The 16,435-nt window shown below is 41.6% G+C and overlaps 1 protein-coding gene across 1 annotated transcript; it reads right to left on the minus strand.

Moving 5' to 3' along the window:
- Positions 1-13,089: 13,089 nt before the first annotated feature.
- On the minus strand, positions 13,090-13,886 carry LOC101959803 (uncharacterized). Its single transcript, XM_005342669.5, has one exon. The coding sequence runs from the start codon at positions 13,728-13,730 to the stop codon at positions 13,269-13,271; it is 462 nt and encodes a 153-aa protein (XP_005342726.2). The 5' UTR covers positions 13,731-13,886; the 3' UTR covers positions 13,090-13,268.
- Between the last annotated feature and the right edge of the window lie 2,549 nt (positions 13,887-16,435).

Genomic DNA, 16,435 nt, shown 5'->3' on the forward strand with positions numbered 1-16,435 from the left:
GGAGTGCAATAGGAAACCCACGATGCATAGCATTGGCATTCAGATTAAGTGGTAGATAGCAAGGAGACTTATTGGTGACTCATGTTATTTAGTGGAAAAACAGTTGGTTAAACTTTTGCTTGTGATAATTTGGGAGACAGTTTATGTACATATATAAAGCTATACATATAAAAATTCTGTGTAAAAATTAGCCCCAGACTCAATAGTATACAAATGTAAGCATTTACTTCTTACTCATGTGTCCACAAGTTGGCTTGTCTTCCTCTGAGCTAAAGTAGTCTTGTCTGGGCTTAGTTCCAGCTCTATGCTGAGTTGGATGTACCCCATGTATTTCTTGAACTTCTTGGACTATTAGCTTATTATATTAACCTATTTGTTATTGCTATAACAAAATACCTGAGGGTAAGGAACATAAAGAAGATTCTTTAGCTCACAATTTTGGAGGCTAAAAAGCCCAAAGTCAGGTGGCTTCAATAACCTCATGGCAGATGGCATCATGGTGCAACATACACAAGAGGGACTACATGGTGAAACAGCAAGACAGAAGAGGAAGGGGCCAGTGTTGCTCTCTTATAACAATCCATTCTTACAGGAACTAACTTGGATCCTGTGAGAACTACACCAGTTTCTCCTCAGAGTGGGACCCCAACGGCCTAATTGCCTTGAACTCTGTCACACGTCTCAAGGTTCCACCATCTCCCAACATCATCACCCTGAGGACCAAACTTCCTACACATAAACCTTTGGGAGACACACATAAACTGTATCCAAAACATCACACTCACGGAGGCATGTTCTCCTTGAGATGAAATGTAGCAACAAGGAAATACACTCCAGGAAGGAAGGCAGTAGATATTTCCTAAACCATAACATAATCTGCCCAATTGCTAATGAACTTGTGGCTGCGGGTGAATCAGTGGGAAGGCACACATACCCTGTGGCCATGTGGCTAGGTGTTAGCTGTGGACCAGTGCTTAGTAGATTCTGACCTTGGGCAAGCCACAGTTTCTCTAAATACCAGTTTCCCAATTGGAAAAACAGTGAAAAACTTTCAGTATTTTTGCAAGGAATGGAAATTTTAGCTAACCCAAATAAAAGTAGTGATTGGGTGATGGTGTAGGTATAATTCAGGGAATAGAACTCCTGCTGGAGTCCAAGGGAAACTCAGCAAGGAGGTGCTCTCAGGACAGAGGACTAGGCAGCCCAGGGGGACTTGGTCTATTGTTCTTCTGTTAGTCTGCCTCAGCTGAACCTGGGGATGTTTCTCTTCTGTGCAAGTTCATTTGTAGGCGTGTTTGTGTTACCACGATGTGTATTGCAGTCATATAGGTATAAAGCTGAGGAGAACATTTTTCTCAACAGGATCACTCTTAGGCTTTGATAAATCATCTTGTTTGGACAGTGGAATCAAAAGAGAAATTTCAGGTCTCCAAATTTTTTTTTCTGTGATAATAATAGGATTTGTTTCACTCCTCAGATGGAGGACGAAGCAGAGATTTTTTAAAAAAAGCTGTTTAGCACCCTTCAGTTTGGAGTAAAGTAAAAAGAAAATGCCAGGGTCAGAATATTTTTTCCCTAAAAATTTATGAAGCATTAGCATTTCAAGTTTGGGTCAGCATGGAATGGGGTTGAAACTGTACCCAGTTGACAGTGAGACAGAGGAAAGAACTTTGAATACCCAGGACCTGAGAAAATGACAGATATATAAAGATTTGCATAACAAGCATTGGGCTTTGGGGAGGTTTGAATCAAATTTTACCTAAATGCGATTAGCGCTACACCAGATCTGGGCCAGCAGGACCCCTCCCCAGGGTCTAGCTCCTCAGAGAGTCCCTTTCAGGATTTTTCCAGTAGAATCCATCCCCATTAGATAAGGAGTTTATGGAGTCAGGGGTACCCTGACTGTGTTTATGGGACCCAGAAACCCTGTTCAAATGGTTCCAAGCTGGCATGGTGGCCTGCATAGACATCTTGACCACTGTCTCTTCTCAGCAAGGTATTTCACTCCACCAGTGCATACTTTGGAGCCAAAGGAGTGGCTTAAAGTCTTTATTTGCAAATGTGTCAATAGAAGTTGGGTATCTGGATCCAAGGATGTCCAAACATTCATACAAGTGAGCCAGAGGAGAGAAGAGAAAGATGTGGCCAGGAACCTTCAAGGGCTAGTGCCTACCCCAGCCCCTGACATCTTAGAGGAAGGTCACCTCTGAAAGGCAGCAGGGTCCCAGCTTGCATCCATGCAGCATTATCTGAGGGGGGCCCACAAAGTCCTGCCTGTGATACTGGGTATGCTTGGAGCCATCCTGCCCTGAGAAATAACCGTAGACTCCTCCTAACTGGTAATGAGGCAGAAGAAAATCCAGATGTTCAAAAGCTCACCATCTCCATTTGTTCCTGTAAGAAAAACATGTCATGTGCTGTCACCTGTAACGTGAACCAGGCAAGACTGGGTTTCCACACAAGGCCATCACGTCTCCATTCCGAATGCCAGAATGTTCTCTTTGGAAAGTTTATGGACAGCTCATATCCTGCCTGTTTGCCTTTAATAAAGAAATGTTAAATAATTTTTCTTTAATGGGCCAGGAATATGTATCCTCAGGACTTTTGCTTCTTTAAACATCCTGAGGGCTATAAAATCCCTGGGACTGGATGGGCTGCCATTGCAGGGGTGTGCCCGACTGGCCTGGTTTGTGGGGTTCTCCCTGGTTTATGGGGCTACAGCTGGACGGGGAGAAGAGTCTAGCCTTACATCATTGCTCATTTACTTGTGCCTGTCCTTTATCTGCATTCTTCCTGCCGCTTGACTGAGCAAACTCAAAGCTTTCTTTCTCCCAAGGCCACTTTTCTTTGCCTGAAGAGACTTCAATGCTTTGCTACACCTCCACCAGCCCCACAGGACTGTGTGTGTCTCCTCTGTCCCTCGTCCTTCTTCTCCAGGCATCTACCATGGGCAGGGAGAGGAAGGAGCTTTGAACTTGGGATTGGATGATTAGGTTACAAATCCAAGGCTCTTCACTTACTGACTATATAACGTTGGGCAAATCAACTAAAAATGCCACTTTGGGAAAGAAGCTAGGCTTTCATTTATTTCTTTAAAAAAAAAAACCAAAAAACTTCACCAGGCTTACTACGTGTTGGGCAGCATGAGAGGTATAGGAAACAATAAGATAAATAGTGAGCAACTGCCTTGTGACTTAAGGGCTTGACCAGCTTAGCAACACGCTGTTCTCTTTCCAGGCAAGTTGTGAGGGTCAAACGCATGAATTTTCTAACAGTGTATCATCTCTAAGAGCCACTGAGGAATCGGAGGGTGCTGATCAAAGAAGGTGTCTTCCCACCTTACTTCAGAGGTTTTTACATGTAGTTAATATGTAGTAACTGCCTGAGCTGAGAGCATCTACCCGTTAGGTGTTTATGACTGTCATTTATTGTAACCTCATCCACAACTTCCTTTAAAAATAAAAGTGGGAGCATGCTAAAGTCCAAGTTCTGATGATTTGAAAATCAGGTTCCCCTGGGGTATTGCAAAACTGAGCTTGGGGCCTTAGTGGAAGATCTTTCTCATTCAGAGAAGGGGAAGGCCACAGGAGAACTCCAGTCTGACAATGAAGATCATCGTATACTGGTGGAGCCAAAGGGTCAGGAGTTACAATCAGAAAAATCTGAATACAAATCATAACATAGAGAAAGGAAATTTTCCATCCCTGCAAGCTCCTGGAGCCATTGATTGGAGTTACAGATACCGCTGTTCTCTCAGCAGAAATATATTAGGACCATATGCAAAGATAAATATTCTAGTCTGAACAAGATATGAAAACAAGAAGCAAAGAGCCATCCAGTGGGGGACCCGGTGGACTGCTGGGTTTCCACCCACACTAAAAAATACTCAGACCCACAGGAGGTGGGGATTATGTTCACCCTTTCATTTACTCATTTATTCAACAAATATTTATTGAGCACCTGCTGCGTGGTGAGAATTCAGAAGGAAGCAAAACCTGGCACAGTCCCTGCCTTCGAGTGTGCTAACAAAGGACACAGACACTAACTGAACGATCACACAAGCTCATCTGCCGTTGTGGTGGCAATGATGGCTATGAAGGGAGGTGTGTGGAACCAGGGAGATTGTGACGAAGAGAGTTGATCCTTCAAGAGAACACAAAGCAGGCTTTCAAGCCACAAGTCCTTCTCTGTCTCTTCTGTTTTCTTTTCCATAATCATTTAAGAACCTTTATGATTACATTATGCCCACTTGGATTGTCCAGGATCACCCCCACCAGCATCTCAAGATGTCACCTTCATCACATCTACAAAGTCCATGTTGTGTGTAAGGTAACAGAGTCACAGGTCCTAGAGATTAAGCTGTGAGAGTGTCTGGAGTCATAACTCTGCTCACACCACTGAGATCTATATTCAAACCTGAAGAGGAATTAAAGAGGGAGGAACAGAGGAAGACAGTGTCAGCTATAAGCAACTGAAGATCATATTATAAATGCACTTGAGATCTCCTCAAGAAAGTGGACAGCAGGTTGGCTGTTTGGGCAGGAGTAGGGCTAGGGAAATAAGAGGCAGAGCCCAGAACTTAAAGCCCCAGTGCCATGTTTATGATGTATAGGGCTGGTCCTCCCTCACTGCTTGATAATCCAATGGTTGTGTGTATTGACTTGAAAATACACAGATCCTGGCCCTGTGTCCTTCTCTCTGTGGAGCAGGGCCACCCATGACAATCAGGGGTGTTATTTCTCTAAAAGCATCATCCTTGCCCTTGGAAGGAGCCTGGTTTCCTGCTCTTCTGGAGATTCCAAGTATGCACTGTTTATTAACACCACCATCCACCCCCTCTCACACACCTCTTCCCAGAAAAATCAAAATTGGTCTAATCATATTTTGTGTTTCCCTAGTAGAATTTTTCCAGTCCTAATTTTTCCAGTTCACTTTTATGGTGATATTTTTTTCTTGCCTTCTCATCTTCCTGGGGCATGAAATTTCACCACCACCACTCGGGTATGGGATACTAAGTACAAAATCTCAAGGGCCTTCAGTGGCACAACTCACAAGGTAGTGAAGAGCAGAAAATTAAGGCTTAGTGGACAGTTGCTCTTGGCAAGGTTTTTCAGACACTGACCCAAGGCCTTGCCTATGATGCCACCTTCCCTTCTGTCCGACCATGCACAGAGTTTAAGTTCTCTCCAGTCCAGTTCAAGAGAACACTTTCCTAAGAGATCAGGGCTACATGAAGGTAGGGTAAAGGTAGAAGATTTGATGACTAGGCTGGGGCTTTCCCAGAAGTCTTTGCAAGCTAAACAAAGACATAGCAGTAAAGGAACAGTGAGGGATTCCCAGCATTGCAGTCAGGAGATTCCTCAATTCACTGTGAAAACAGAGGCCTAATTTTCTCTTCTAAAAGCCAATTTCTTCTTGTCTCTCCCTTGGAAGCTTCCAGAAATTAGCATTAACTCATTTATTCTTTGTGAGGAAAGAAAACTTGGGACCCGACTGAGAACCATGATGACTAGAGGTTGGGAAGGGTGGACTACGGAAGGCTGGATTTGATCAGTGCACTTTGAAGGCATATGTTGGAATCTGGCAATGAACCCCATGAGTCTCTACAGTTGATAAATGTTCATCAAAGTATCATTTAAAAAGTGAGAAATCTTGAGTAATAGCTAAAATCCACTGAGGCTTTGCTTTCTAGCTTGTAAAGGCCAGGATCAGAACTTGGAAGAAGTTGAGGTTTCTTCTTTTTACACCTCTATGCAGAGCCCGGGAGACACTCCTCCTGTGCTTCTCACCTACAAGAGGCAGGTAATAATAGTCTTATGTCATGATAGAATATGTGACAGCTGAGATAATGTGTGAAAAACACCCAGCACCCAATAAGCTTTTACTAACTATTCACTAAGAGCGAAGATAATGATCATGATGATAATGAATTCCTCAGTTTTTCTAACCTTCCATTCTGGTTACGTTCTCGGGCTTTAAAAACATAAGGACACTTAGAAACATGTCTAGTATTTTTTTCCAACTTCATTGGAAAAGAAAATTCTAGCAACTTACACTGCCTCTTGCTCAACTAGCCTACCAGTCATACTCTGATCAAATTAACCTTAAAGAATTGCATATTTGGTGGAGTAGTGGTGGAGGGTACTGTCAGTTACTCTTTCTAAGCAACTGTCTGGCTGCCATGGAGATGTTGGAATGTTCTAGGAGAGCTTGAGAGTTAGGGAATTCTTTTTTAATTTATCAATTTATTTTTTATTTACACATGACAGCAGAATGCATTACCATTCTTATTAAACATATAGAACACAATTTTTCAAATCTTTGATTGTATACAAAGTATATTCACACCAATTCATGTTCATACATGTACTTTAGATAATCATGATCATCACATTCCACCATCATTTCAAACCCCCTGCCCCCTCCATTTCCCTCCGAGCCCTCTGCCCTATCCAGAGTTCTTCTATTCCTCCTATGCTCCCTCTCCCTATCCATTACGAATCAGCCTCCTGTATCAGAGAAACATTTCTATGGCATCGAGTTCTTTAGCTCCTACCAAACCCACCCCCCATCACTCCTCTCAAAAATCAAACCCTTAAATCACCAGGTCACACATTCCCTCTAACCTCACAGGCACTTGAAGTTCAGAGTAGACTGTGATGATGATCTGCTGGAATTTTCTCTCACTTCCAAAAAACCAAGTTGATTAGGGATTGACAAGTGTCTCAGTTTTCCTAAAGGTCTCCTCACAGTGCCTGTGCTCTTTCATGACTTGCCCCCAGAAGCCCTTTGCCATCTCCCCCAGGGGGTCTAAATGCCCATTTACAAGACTCACATGGGGAAGGAAAAAAAAGAATACCAAAAAGATGGTTCATTGCTCAATGCAGCCCATGACAACAGATCCCTCAGCTTCTCCTCTTCGCAGTCCATAAGCTGCTCTGTAAAATTTAAAAAGTGTGAGTTTACAGAGCCTAAGAGGAGCCAGGAGGTGAAGTCCCATCTCCAATCGATGGGCCAGGCATACTGATGAAGCAGGAATATGAGGTTGTGCCAATTTCTGACCAATAAAACATCTTTCCTGCCTTTCCAAATTCGTGACCTTCTCTTTCCCACAGAACACGAAGTGGGAACACAATGAGGGGTGAAAGGTCAGCAAAAAGTAACAAAACAAAATGCAGTACCCAGAATGCCTTTGGATTCTTGGGCACAATTGGGTCACAGTGACATCTCTTCTGGAACTTTTACTGCTCTGTGAATCCCTTGGTCAACCTGCCTACCTCTGTGTCCTCTGGTTTTCTATTCCAGGGAAATATGGTTTCATCACTAGCAAAAATTATTGCTAAAATTGTTCCAGCTGCAGATAGAAGCCTAAAGATCCTGTGGAAATTGGGGTGACTCCGTAAATCCTGAGGAGTGGTTGAAGAAGCACCGGGCAGATTTGGGAGACATGGCTGGGCTATTCTGGCTTCGTGACTTTGGCAGGCTACTGTAAACTTTCTGAGGTTCAGCTTCCCACCCTGAAAGGACATGACTTGCCCCAGAAGCCCTAGAGAGGATCTTGAGATTTCTTGGTCTGATGTTCTCTATTTCTTAAGCAAGTTTGAAGCAAGAGAGAGACTGTCAGGGAGTGCATTATGGGAAAGAGGAACTGAAGCTGTCTAGGTTCTGAGCCCTTAGCTTCTAAGTGACCATGTCACCTCATCCTGTCCATTGGCTACCTCTAGAAAAGATTGAATTGACTTGTATTCACATGGTTGGAAATCCAATTCTAAGAAGAAAAAGAGATAGATAGATAGATAATGAATTAACATTGATTAGATAAGAAAAATATCATGAAGACATCAAAATATCAAATAATGGAGCTATTAGAATTATGATAATATGCCTTGACTATCTGTTCAAAGATTTTAAAAAAGTGTCTTGTCTATGGTGAAAAAATGCAGCCACATAATATTCCCAATAAACTTCCCAAGGGGATAATAAATTTGGTTTACCATCAACCACTTTGTGACATGTTGTATCTGTGGCACTGTCTTAGTCCAGTTTGAGCTGCCATAACAAAATACCTGTGATTGGGAAATTTAAAAAGATTAGAAATTTATTTCTAATAGATCTGGAGACTGGGAAATCCAAATCAAGGAGCCAGGGGTTTGGTGTCTGGTGAGGGCTACTCTCTGCTCCAGGATGGTATCTTGCTGTTGTATCCTCTGGAGAAGAGTTATACTGTGTCCTTGAGTGGCAGAAATCTAGCAGGCAGAACACTGTATGGAAATATTTTTCTACAAGGGCCTTCATCTCATTCACAAATGAGGAGTCCTCATGGCCTAATTACCTCTGAAAATTCCCATCTCCTAATACTATCACTTTGGCCATCAAGTTTTAACACGTGCATTTTGAAGAGGACACACTCAGACCACAGAGGTGGTGGAGGAAAGAGGGAGTACAGATGAGTTTCTGTTTGAATAATGACTTACTGTATGCTTATCTGCCAATAACCTGAGCAGGACAAAAATTAGATATGGCCCCCCATGATTCAAATCACTGGAGCTCAGAGAAAGTTTTGTTTAAGCAGTTAGTGCGGTTCAGGCTAGAGCAATAAGCAGAATGTTCAAGGGACCATCCAGTCCAAGATGTAGATATAGAATAGGGATTTTTCCAAAATGAAATTGTCGGGGATAGGGAAGCTCATGACAGTCCCCAGGCATGTAGACATTCCAGGTTGCTGGGACAGAAAGATTAATATCTAAACTAGAAGGTAGGCTAGTTCCTCTGTTGGGTTGGATCATCTTTGTTGTCCAGAATCTAGAAGTGGTTTATCTAAGGGGATGGGAACCTGTAACCAAATTCACTCATTCACTTGCCAGTGGCCCCTGAAGGCACCAGGTGGCAAACTGGGAGCTTCTTCAGGCTCCTCACACTCTGCCTGCTGACTTCCAAGATGGATCATGACCACTGGTTCCTATTGAATGCACAATCAGTAAAGTTTGACCCCTTCTTCCTTGCCAAACCTTTCTTTCTTTTGTTAAGGTAATAGGATGAGGGAGAGAGCATGCATGTAGATGTTTTCAATTTGGAATGAGAGAGTATCACGGGTTTTGGATGCTGGCTCTATAAATATTCTGTAAATACTCCCCAAATTGCCTGAGCTGCTTCCTCCAGGCCTGCTTTGTCAACAAAGCTGTCTGAGGGGCTTGCCAGGGAGCAGGGAGCCTCAGGGCCAGGAAGATAGTCTAGAGGTGATGTGCAAATCTGAGCTTTGGAGAAAAAACTCAGAAAGAATAAACCTTTGCACTGATGCCTGGCAAGTAAAACTTGCTCTGTAAATAATATTTATTTCCTTTTTAGTACAATCTGGAGTTTGGTGGTTTTATATTTTTTTCTTAGTTTCCTCTCTTGATTGTATATGAATTCTCCACCCAAAATGGCCTTTTGAGGTTCCAATACATACATCTGGAGTGTGTTTGAGTCTGTCAAGGGGAGATGTCCTGGCCTTGTGATTTAGGTAGATGGGGCTGGACGAGGTCAGCCGCATATTTGAGAGTTTAGTTCAAGGGCCTCTAACTGGCAAGGAGCAGTCACTTCCTCCAGGACTACCAGCCAAGTGCATGCTCTCCTCAAAGTCACCGAGCTGAAGATAAACATGGAGCCCATAATAGCTTTTTCATTTGATCTCCTTTATTACATGTTCCACACTTTAAATTCCTCTGCTCCACTCCTGTATTCTTCTGGATCTTTCAGAACAAACATTGAAGTAGGGAAAAGAAGCCAACTGCCCTCTTTCCTCCACCCTTCCCATCCTTTTTGAGTGACTCCCTTGAATTAGAACAATTAATCTTAATCAGGACAGTATGACAGCAGAAGAAGACATTCACAGTGAGGCACTTTGGTGCCAAAAACTGGTGAGGCAACCAGCTCCTTCCTGTGAGCTGCAGTGGGGGTGATGTGGGATGATTTGGTTGTTTTAAAAATAGCATTTTGCAAAATGAGAGCTGCCTGCCTGTATCTGCAGGATGGACCTCAGGACAGGGGTTGTGTAACGCCTGTGCTAACCACTGAGTGAGCAGGCACTTTTAATAGTGTTGGCCGAGAGGTGATGCAGGCCACCAGGCCCCAAGGATCAGCTCTACCTTAATCTCCGGGGAAGATTAAGGACAAATAATTCCTCATTGTGGTACTAAAGAATATGTGTTCATGAATTTAAAGTGATACTGGATATGTGATTGAGACTGGCAAGTTGTAGCCTTGTTAAGATTCAATCATAGATGTAGGTGTAGAGGGTGGAAGTTCAGTGGAGAAAGCCGGCAAGAGCCAAAGAAGCTAAGGACCTAGTAAGAGTGATCATAATGATTGAGCTGTGAAATGTAAACTGGCTAAATAGGGTAGTGAAGGCATCACTTGGGGGTCAGTGAAGGGTGGTAGAATCAATGGATTGTAGACCTCATTCTCAGGGTAATCAAAGAAATTTGGGCTGTAGTCTAGAGGAAGTGAACCAGAAAGATTATTCTGGTTATCTATCATACAAGCTATTCTTCCTGGCATGTGTCATCTAAAGTCTGTTATTTTTCACATCTTGATTTTATGAGTGTCTTGCTCAAAACAATATGGTAATATTTAATCTATTTTCTAAATATAAGAATGATATTGAAAAGATAAATGAAGTCAGTTGTGTGATTTTTTTTTTTTTAGAAAAGTCAGGTTGGTTTCTAATGATTATTACATTCTTTGTATCATGTTCACATTGCTTTTCAAATGTCCCTAAAACATCTCTTTTATCATGTTCCTGGTTATTTTTTTTAAGAGAGAGTGAGACAGGAGAGAGAGAGAGAGAGAGAGAGAGAGAGAGAGAGAGAGAGAGAGAGAGAGAGAGAGAATTTTTTAAATATTTATTTATTTTTTTTTAGTTCTCGGTGGACACAACATCTTTGTTGGTATGTGGTGCTGAGGATCGAACCTGGGCCGCACGCATACCAGGCGAGCGTGCTACTGCTTGAGCCACATCCCCAGCCCCCATGTTCCTGGTTATTGATATTAGTTTCCTTGAACTAGTATTTAGAAAATGTTTTTGATGTACCTCTCATAAAGTAAATATTTTCATGAATTTGTATACTAATGTTTTAATTATATGTTATCATATTCATCTAGAATATCTCCCAATGGAAAGATTGATCCCCAATGCAGAAGTGTTCAGAGGTAGGGCCTTTGAAAAAGTTATTAGATCATGAGGCCTCTAACCTCACAAAAGGTTTAACCCATTGATGAAATTATAATTTGGCATTATTGGGAATTGACAATGGAAACTGTAGGAAATGGGGCCTGGTTGGAGGAAATAAGCCAGAAGACACATGTCCTAGAAGGACATCTTTTTTTGTTTGTTTGTTGTTTGAAGGTAACATTTATTTGTTTGTTTGTTTGTTTTTCTCATGCAATGTTAAAGATTAAACCCAGTGCTTCACACATGCTAGGCAAGAGCTTCCAGGCTTCTCTGAGGTAAGCAGCTCTGATACACCCTTTTGCCTTGATGTTTTGCCTTACCTCAAACTCAGAGCAATGATACCAAGAGACCAAGAGACCATGGACTGAAATTTCTGATATTGTGAGACAAAATAAATCATTCCTTCACTGAGTTGATTTTATCAGGTATTTTGTCACAGCAATGAAAAGCTAACACAATATGTAAATTATGGCCTGTATTAAAATATAAACATAATAAAATAAATGATATCTAATTATAAAACTTTGCCAATTATAGAAATAGAAAAAGAATGAGGAAAAGTGAATGTAATATTAATTATTTTCTTTTTTGAAAATAATTTTCAAAATTTCCTATTAGTAGAAAACTTCTCATTAGATTTTAATAATTATATTTTAGTCAATATTTTTTTTCATTTATGTAAAAATTTATTTGACCAAAATGTAGAAAAAGTGATACTATTACATATGATACAGTCACAAGGATCTAAAGAAAACTGTGGATTTTATTCAGCTGCACAATTTGCTAGTGTCTCTCTCCTGGGTAGTGTGATGCTTAATAAATAGGAGTGAGGGGCAGGGGATTTGGATAAGCTGGAAGCAGGGTGAATTTAGTCAGAATTATAAACTTAAGTTGGTCCCCACACTGTTGGGGAAATGTGGAATGTTTCAGCTCTGAGATGTTGACCAAGAAAGCAAAAATACAACAAAGCCAAAATGTGCAACCCCTGCCTAAAAGTTCTCCATATCCAGTTTCATCAGGAGTTTCTTGGTATTTTATTAACTTGGTCCCAAAGAAGGAATTCACATCTTGGATAATTTGCCATTCCCTGATGGATGGAGATGACATCAGGCCAATTACTTTTCTATATCTACTTTGCTGCCAGAGAGACCCCTTCTGCCCAACATGTTTGTTGACAGAAAAAAAACCAAAACAACTCTTCTGTGTAATTTATGGATGGCTAGCAGTCTTTTTGATATGGCTGACCCTAACAGGACTGTACTGCACAATATTCCTGCTCAGGTATAACCCCGAGAGCCGACAAGTTTGGGTCATTATTAGAATAAGTAAGACACTTGCTCATCAGAGGACAACTTTAGAATGAAAGAAAAATGTAGAACATAGCATCAAGGATTATCCAGGCAATAACTGGGTAAATATTATGACTATTTCCCAAGCACTGTCAAGCTGACTGCTCCAAGGATATGTATTCTGCACAGTGGAGTGTGGAGAAGGGCGGGATGACTAGGTTTATCTATGGTTCATGGTTTCCCACGATGGCTCTTTTTTTTTTTTTTTTTTTTTGCTCTGGATGGGAAATCCCCACCCATTTTATTGTATGGTCCCTAGCCTCCTGTAACTTGGCCAACAGTGACCCAGAATCTACACCCGTTAGCATCTTAAATCAACCCATGACTAGACATCGGAGCCTATTCTTGAAAGTGTGGGGTTGACTATATTCCCAGGAACCAAAAGCCCTCCATCTGAAGGGAGTGTGCTCAGTATGAAACGCCCTGCCTACCTTAGGAATAAATGATAAAGGATAAAAGTAGAGCTGAGAAAGCTGGTGCCATTTGGAAATTAAAAAAAAAAAAAAAGGAGGAGGAATTAGATTTAACTGGTGCCCAAAGCTTCTTTGATACAAAATATTTGGTCACATAATCATAATTTGCTTGAAATCCCAGCAAAGCAAGATGCAATAACAAAAGAAACTTGTTACAAAAGAAGAGAAAAACATGGAGCTCTAGGTTTTCTGTTGGAACAAGACTCTTCCGGTTCTGGTTATATACAGTTAAGTTCATTTAGTGTCTGATCCAGTGTCTGATGTAGGCCCATTGTTCTCTTCTTTGGCCTGGGCAAGTTTTTCTTCCAGGTCGTCGATCGTCTTTTCCAGTTTGGCCACTGTTCTCTCTTCAAATTCAGCGCGAGTCTCGGCCTCCTTCAGCTTGTCTGACAGAAGTTTAATTTCTTCTTCATATTTATCCTCCTTTTCAGAGCACTTTTCAGATGCAGCCTCCAGCGATTTCAGATTGTTAGTGACATTCTTGAGTTCTTCTTCCAGGTCCCCACATTTTAGTTCAGACACCTCCGCACGCTCCTCTGCCCTCTCCAGCTCGCCCTCCAGGATGACCAGCTTCCGAGCCACCTCCTCGTACTTGCGGTCGGCCTCCTCGGCTATGTGCTTGGCCTCTTTGAGCTGCATCTCCTGAATCTCCATCTTCTCCTTGTCCTTCATGGTGCGGTTTTGTATCACCTTCATTCCCCTGTCGCTCTCATCCGCAGCCTTTTCTGCCTCCTCCAGCTTCTGCAGGGCGGTGGCCAGCCGTTCCTGGGCCCTGTCCAGCTCCTCCTCCACCAACTGGATGCGTCTGTTGAGAGCTGCCACATCATCTTTGGCTTTTTCGCGCCTCTCCCGCTCGCCCGTCCAGCTCCCGCTGCAGGCTCTGAGCGCGGTCCTCCGACTCGACCGCCTGCTGCTGCAGGGCGTGGATCTTGCGTTACACCGCCTCCAGGGAGTTGAGGCCAGCCAAGGCGCGGAGGCGCGGGGGCGCACGCAGCGGGCGATCGGCTGGGCTCGGCTCTGCTCTGGAGAGAGATACAGCAGCCACGCCCAGGCCCTGCAGCCTTTGCCTGCGCCAGGCCGCCCCCGCCTCTCCCGGCCCCCCCCCCCATCCGCTGCAGTCCAGGCGATGAGGTCACCGGGGCCGGGCCACCGACGTCAGCACCGCTGGGGGAGAGCCTGACGTTGGCACCGCTGGCCGCAGCTGCAGGAAAGTGCCCCTTTTCGGGACTTATTTAGAGAAAGCGCCCTTTAGTCAATATCAATACTATTAATGAACATGACTATATTAGACCTCATGGAAGTATTATTGATTTTAACTCATAAGTGTCTGATAAAAAATAAAGAAGAATCAAGATCAGTTTCTAACTATTTAGTTATACTTATATTAAGACAATTGCCTGCCGTTTGTGGACTACTTTATAAAAATCTTTTAAGATTTCTTCCTCATTTTTGGTGTGTGTTTTATTAAAACTAGACAATGTGATCTGTCGAGATACTTAACTAGTGTGTTTAACTTACAACAGTTCAAATTGGAGCAAGGTCACCTGTCTTATTGAACTCCCACAGTTTCATCAGGTTATCTCAAGAAGTTATACAGCACATATGAGGTCTTGCATTTGGGCTCAAAAAGGAATTTCATGCCAATTTGTACATTAAATATTAGTATAGCTTTATATATTTATTATTTATAAGTGAGAATTTAAAGAGAAATTGTAGTATTTAACTTCCAACCCTAGTGAATTATCTCATTTTCCCTCAACTTTAATGTCTATTATCTTATTGAGTCCAATTCATGTGAAAATCAAGGTTTCTTTTTCATTGTTCTGGTTTCCAATCTATCATAGGAACTAACATGTATTCTGTGTTTATTATTATTTGGTGAATGAATAAATTGATATTGTCCCCTGATTTAATATCAGGAAACTGTTTGCAGTATTTGGCTATATTTTTGTCTTCTATGATTTCTCGCAGAAGTTATAAAATTATATCTTCTTATCATCTTTCTAAAATAGAATAGGTCTAGATCCAATCCCATACAGAAATTTTCCATATTGGAAAATATATGATCATTCCCCATTTCAAATGGTCTTTTCCTATCTGCAATGGCTGGCTACCCTTCTGTGGTTTTCTGTTTGTTCTAAAATATTTTCCTTGTAAAGTTTTTATAGCAATGTATATTCAGGGCACATATGAAATAATTTGATAAATATCTGTTTACCTATCATGATTCCAAGGATCAAGTTCAGATACTTTTTTCCTTAATAACTTCCCACATCCTCATCCGCAACTTGAAGGATCTCTAGAGCTCTCTGAGAAATGGGCAACCATGCAATGACAACTTTCTTGCTGGCACTACTTTTCCATCCCAGAAAAGGAATTTAGTTTACATAGAGCACATCTTCTGAAATTCCTCAAGGCCCTGGAGTAATTTCATTCCTTGGTACATGTCTCCCATGGTACTCATTTGGTAAAGATGTAAAGTATTCCTTGGAATTGTATCTTCACTCATGTTACTGTACTTCTCACCTCCATTTCCTTCAATACTTAGAAATATCTATAGTCCACCATTAATTAAAAGAATTTGTCTTAGATAATTTTGAAAACTGTTACTCAGTTAAAAAATTAGTAGAGGGAATAGGAAATAAAAAACAGAGGATGTGTTTAGTTGATTCTAGCGTTTCCCTATTCATCATGCTATTGCATTTTTCCCCTAGTTTTTCTCCTGTTATGAAAGTGATTCTTAAGCTAAGGATATAGCTCAGTTGGTAGAGTGCTTGCCTCACATGTACAAGGGCCTGGATTCAATCCTCAGCACCACACATACAAAAACGATTCTTACCTTCTTCTCTGTTACTTTGCCATCACTGTACAGACCCATAGAGAAGTGTTGGTTCTGTCATGTATGTTACTATGCCATACTCCCATGACAATTAGGGACTTTCTTTCAGCATGCATAGCACATGGTAGCAGTATCTTTCCTTTACAGGTTCATTATGTTTAGAGGAAAAAATAAATTTCCCATTGCCTTGTCAGAATGTGAGTCAACAGTTGAAGTTGCTTCCTGCTGAAATGGCTAGTTTAGGAGCACTGGGGCCCAAGGTCTACTCAGCTTCCCCTGGAACTACAAGTGATCAGCATCCCTGATACACCTGTAACATCCACTTGGAAGGACAGTAGGAATTTCTACTTTGAGAGACTGTCAAGACCACTTTTATCATATTTCATGTAATTGTTTATTTTCCTCAGGCAATATCTAAAGTCTAAAACTCTACATTTTTAATATTAAGATATGACATCTTAATATTGAAGAACCAATAAAATAAGAATTTAGGACTAGTATTAAAACTCTTGTTGTGTTAAAAAGATAAAAATACATATTCTTGAAATGAGAAAATAACTGC

The sequence above is a fragment of the Ictidomys tridecemlineatus genome, chromosome 2 (assembly GCF_052094955.1).
Source record: "Ictidomys tridecemlineatus isolate mIctTri1 chromosome 2, mIctTri1.hap1, whole genome shotgun sequence".
NCBI classification, from domain to species: Eukaryota; Metazoa; Chordata; class Mammalia; order Rodentia; family Sciuridae; genus Ictidomys; species Ictidomys tridecemlineatus.

Coding starts and splice junctions, on each gene's coding strand:
- LOC101959803 (XM_005342669.5), bottom strand. CDS start 13,730: ATGAAGGTGATACAAAACCGCACCATGAAGGACAAGGAGAAGATGGAG.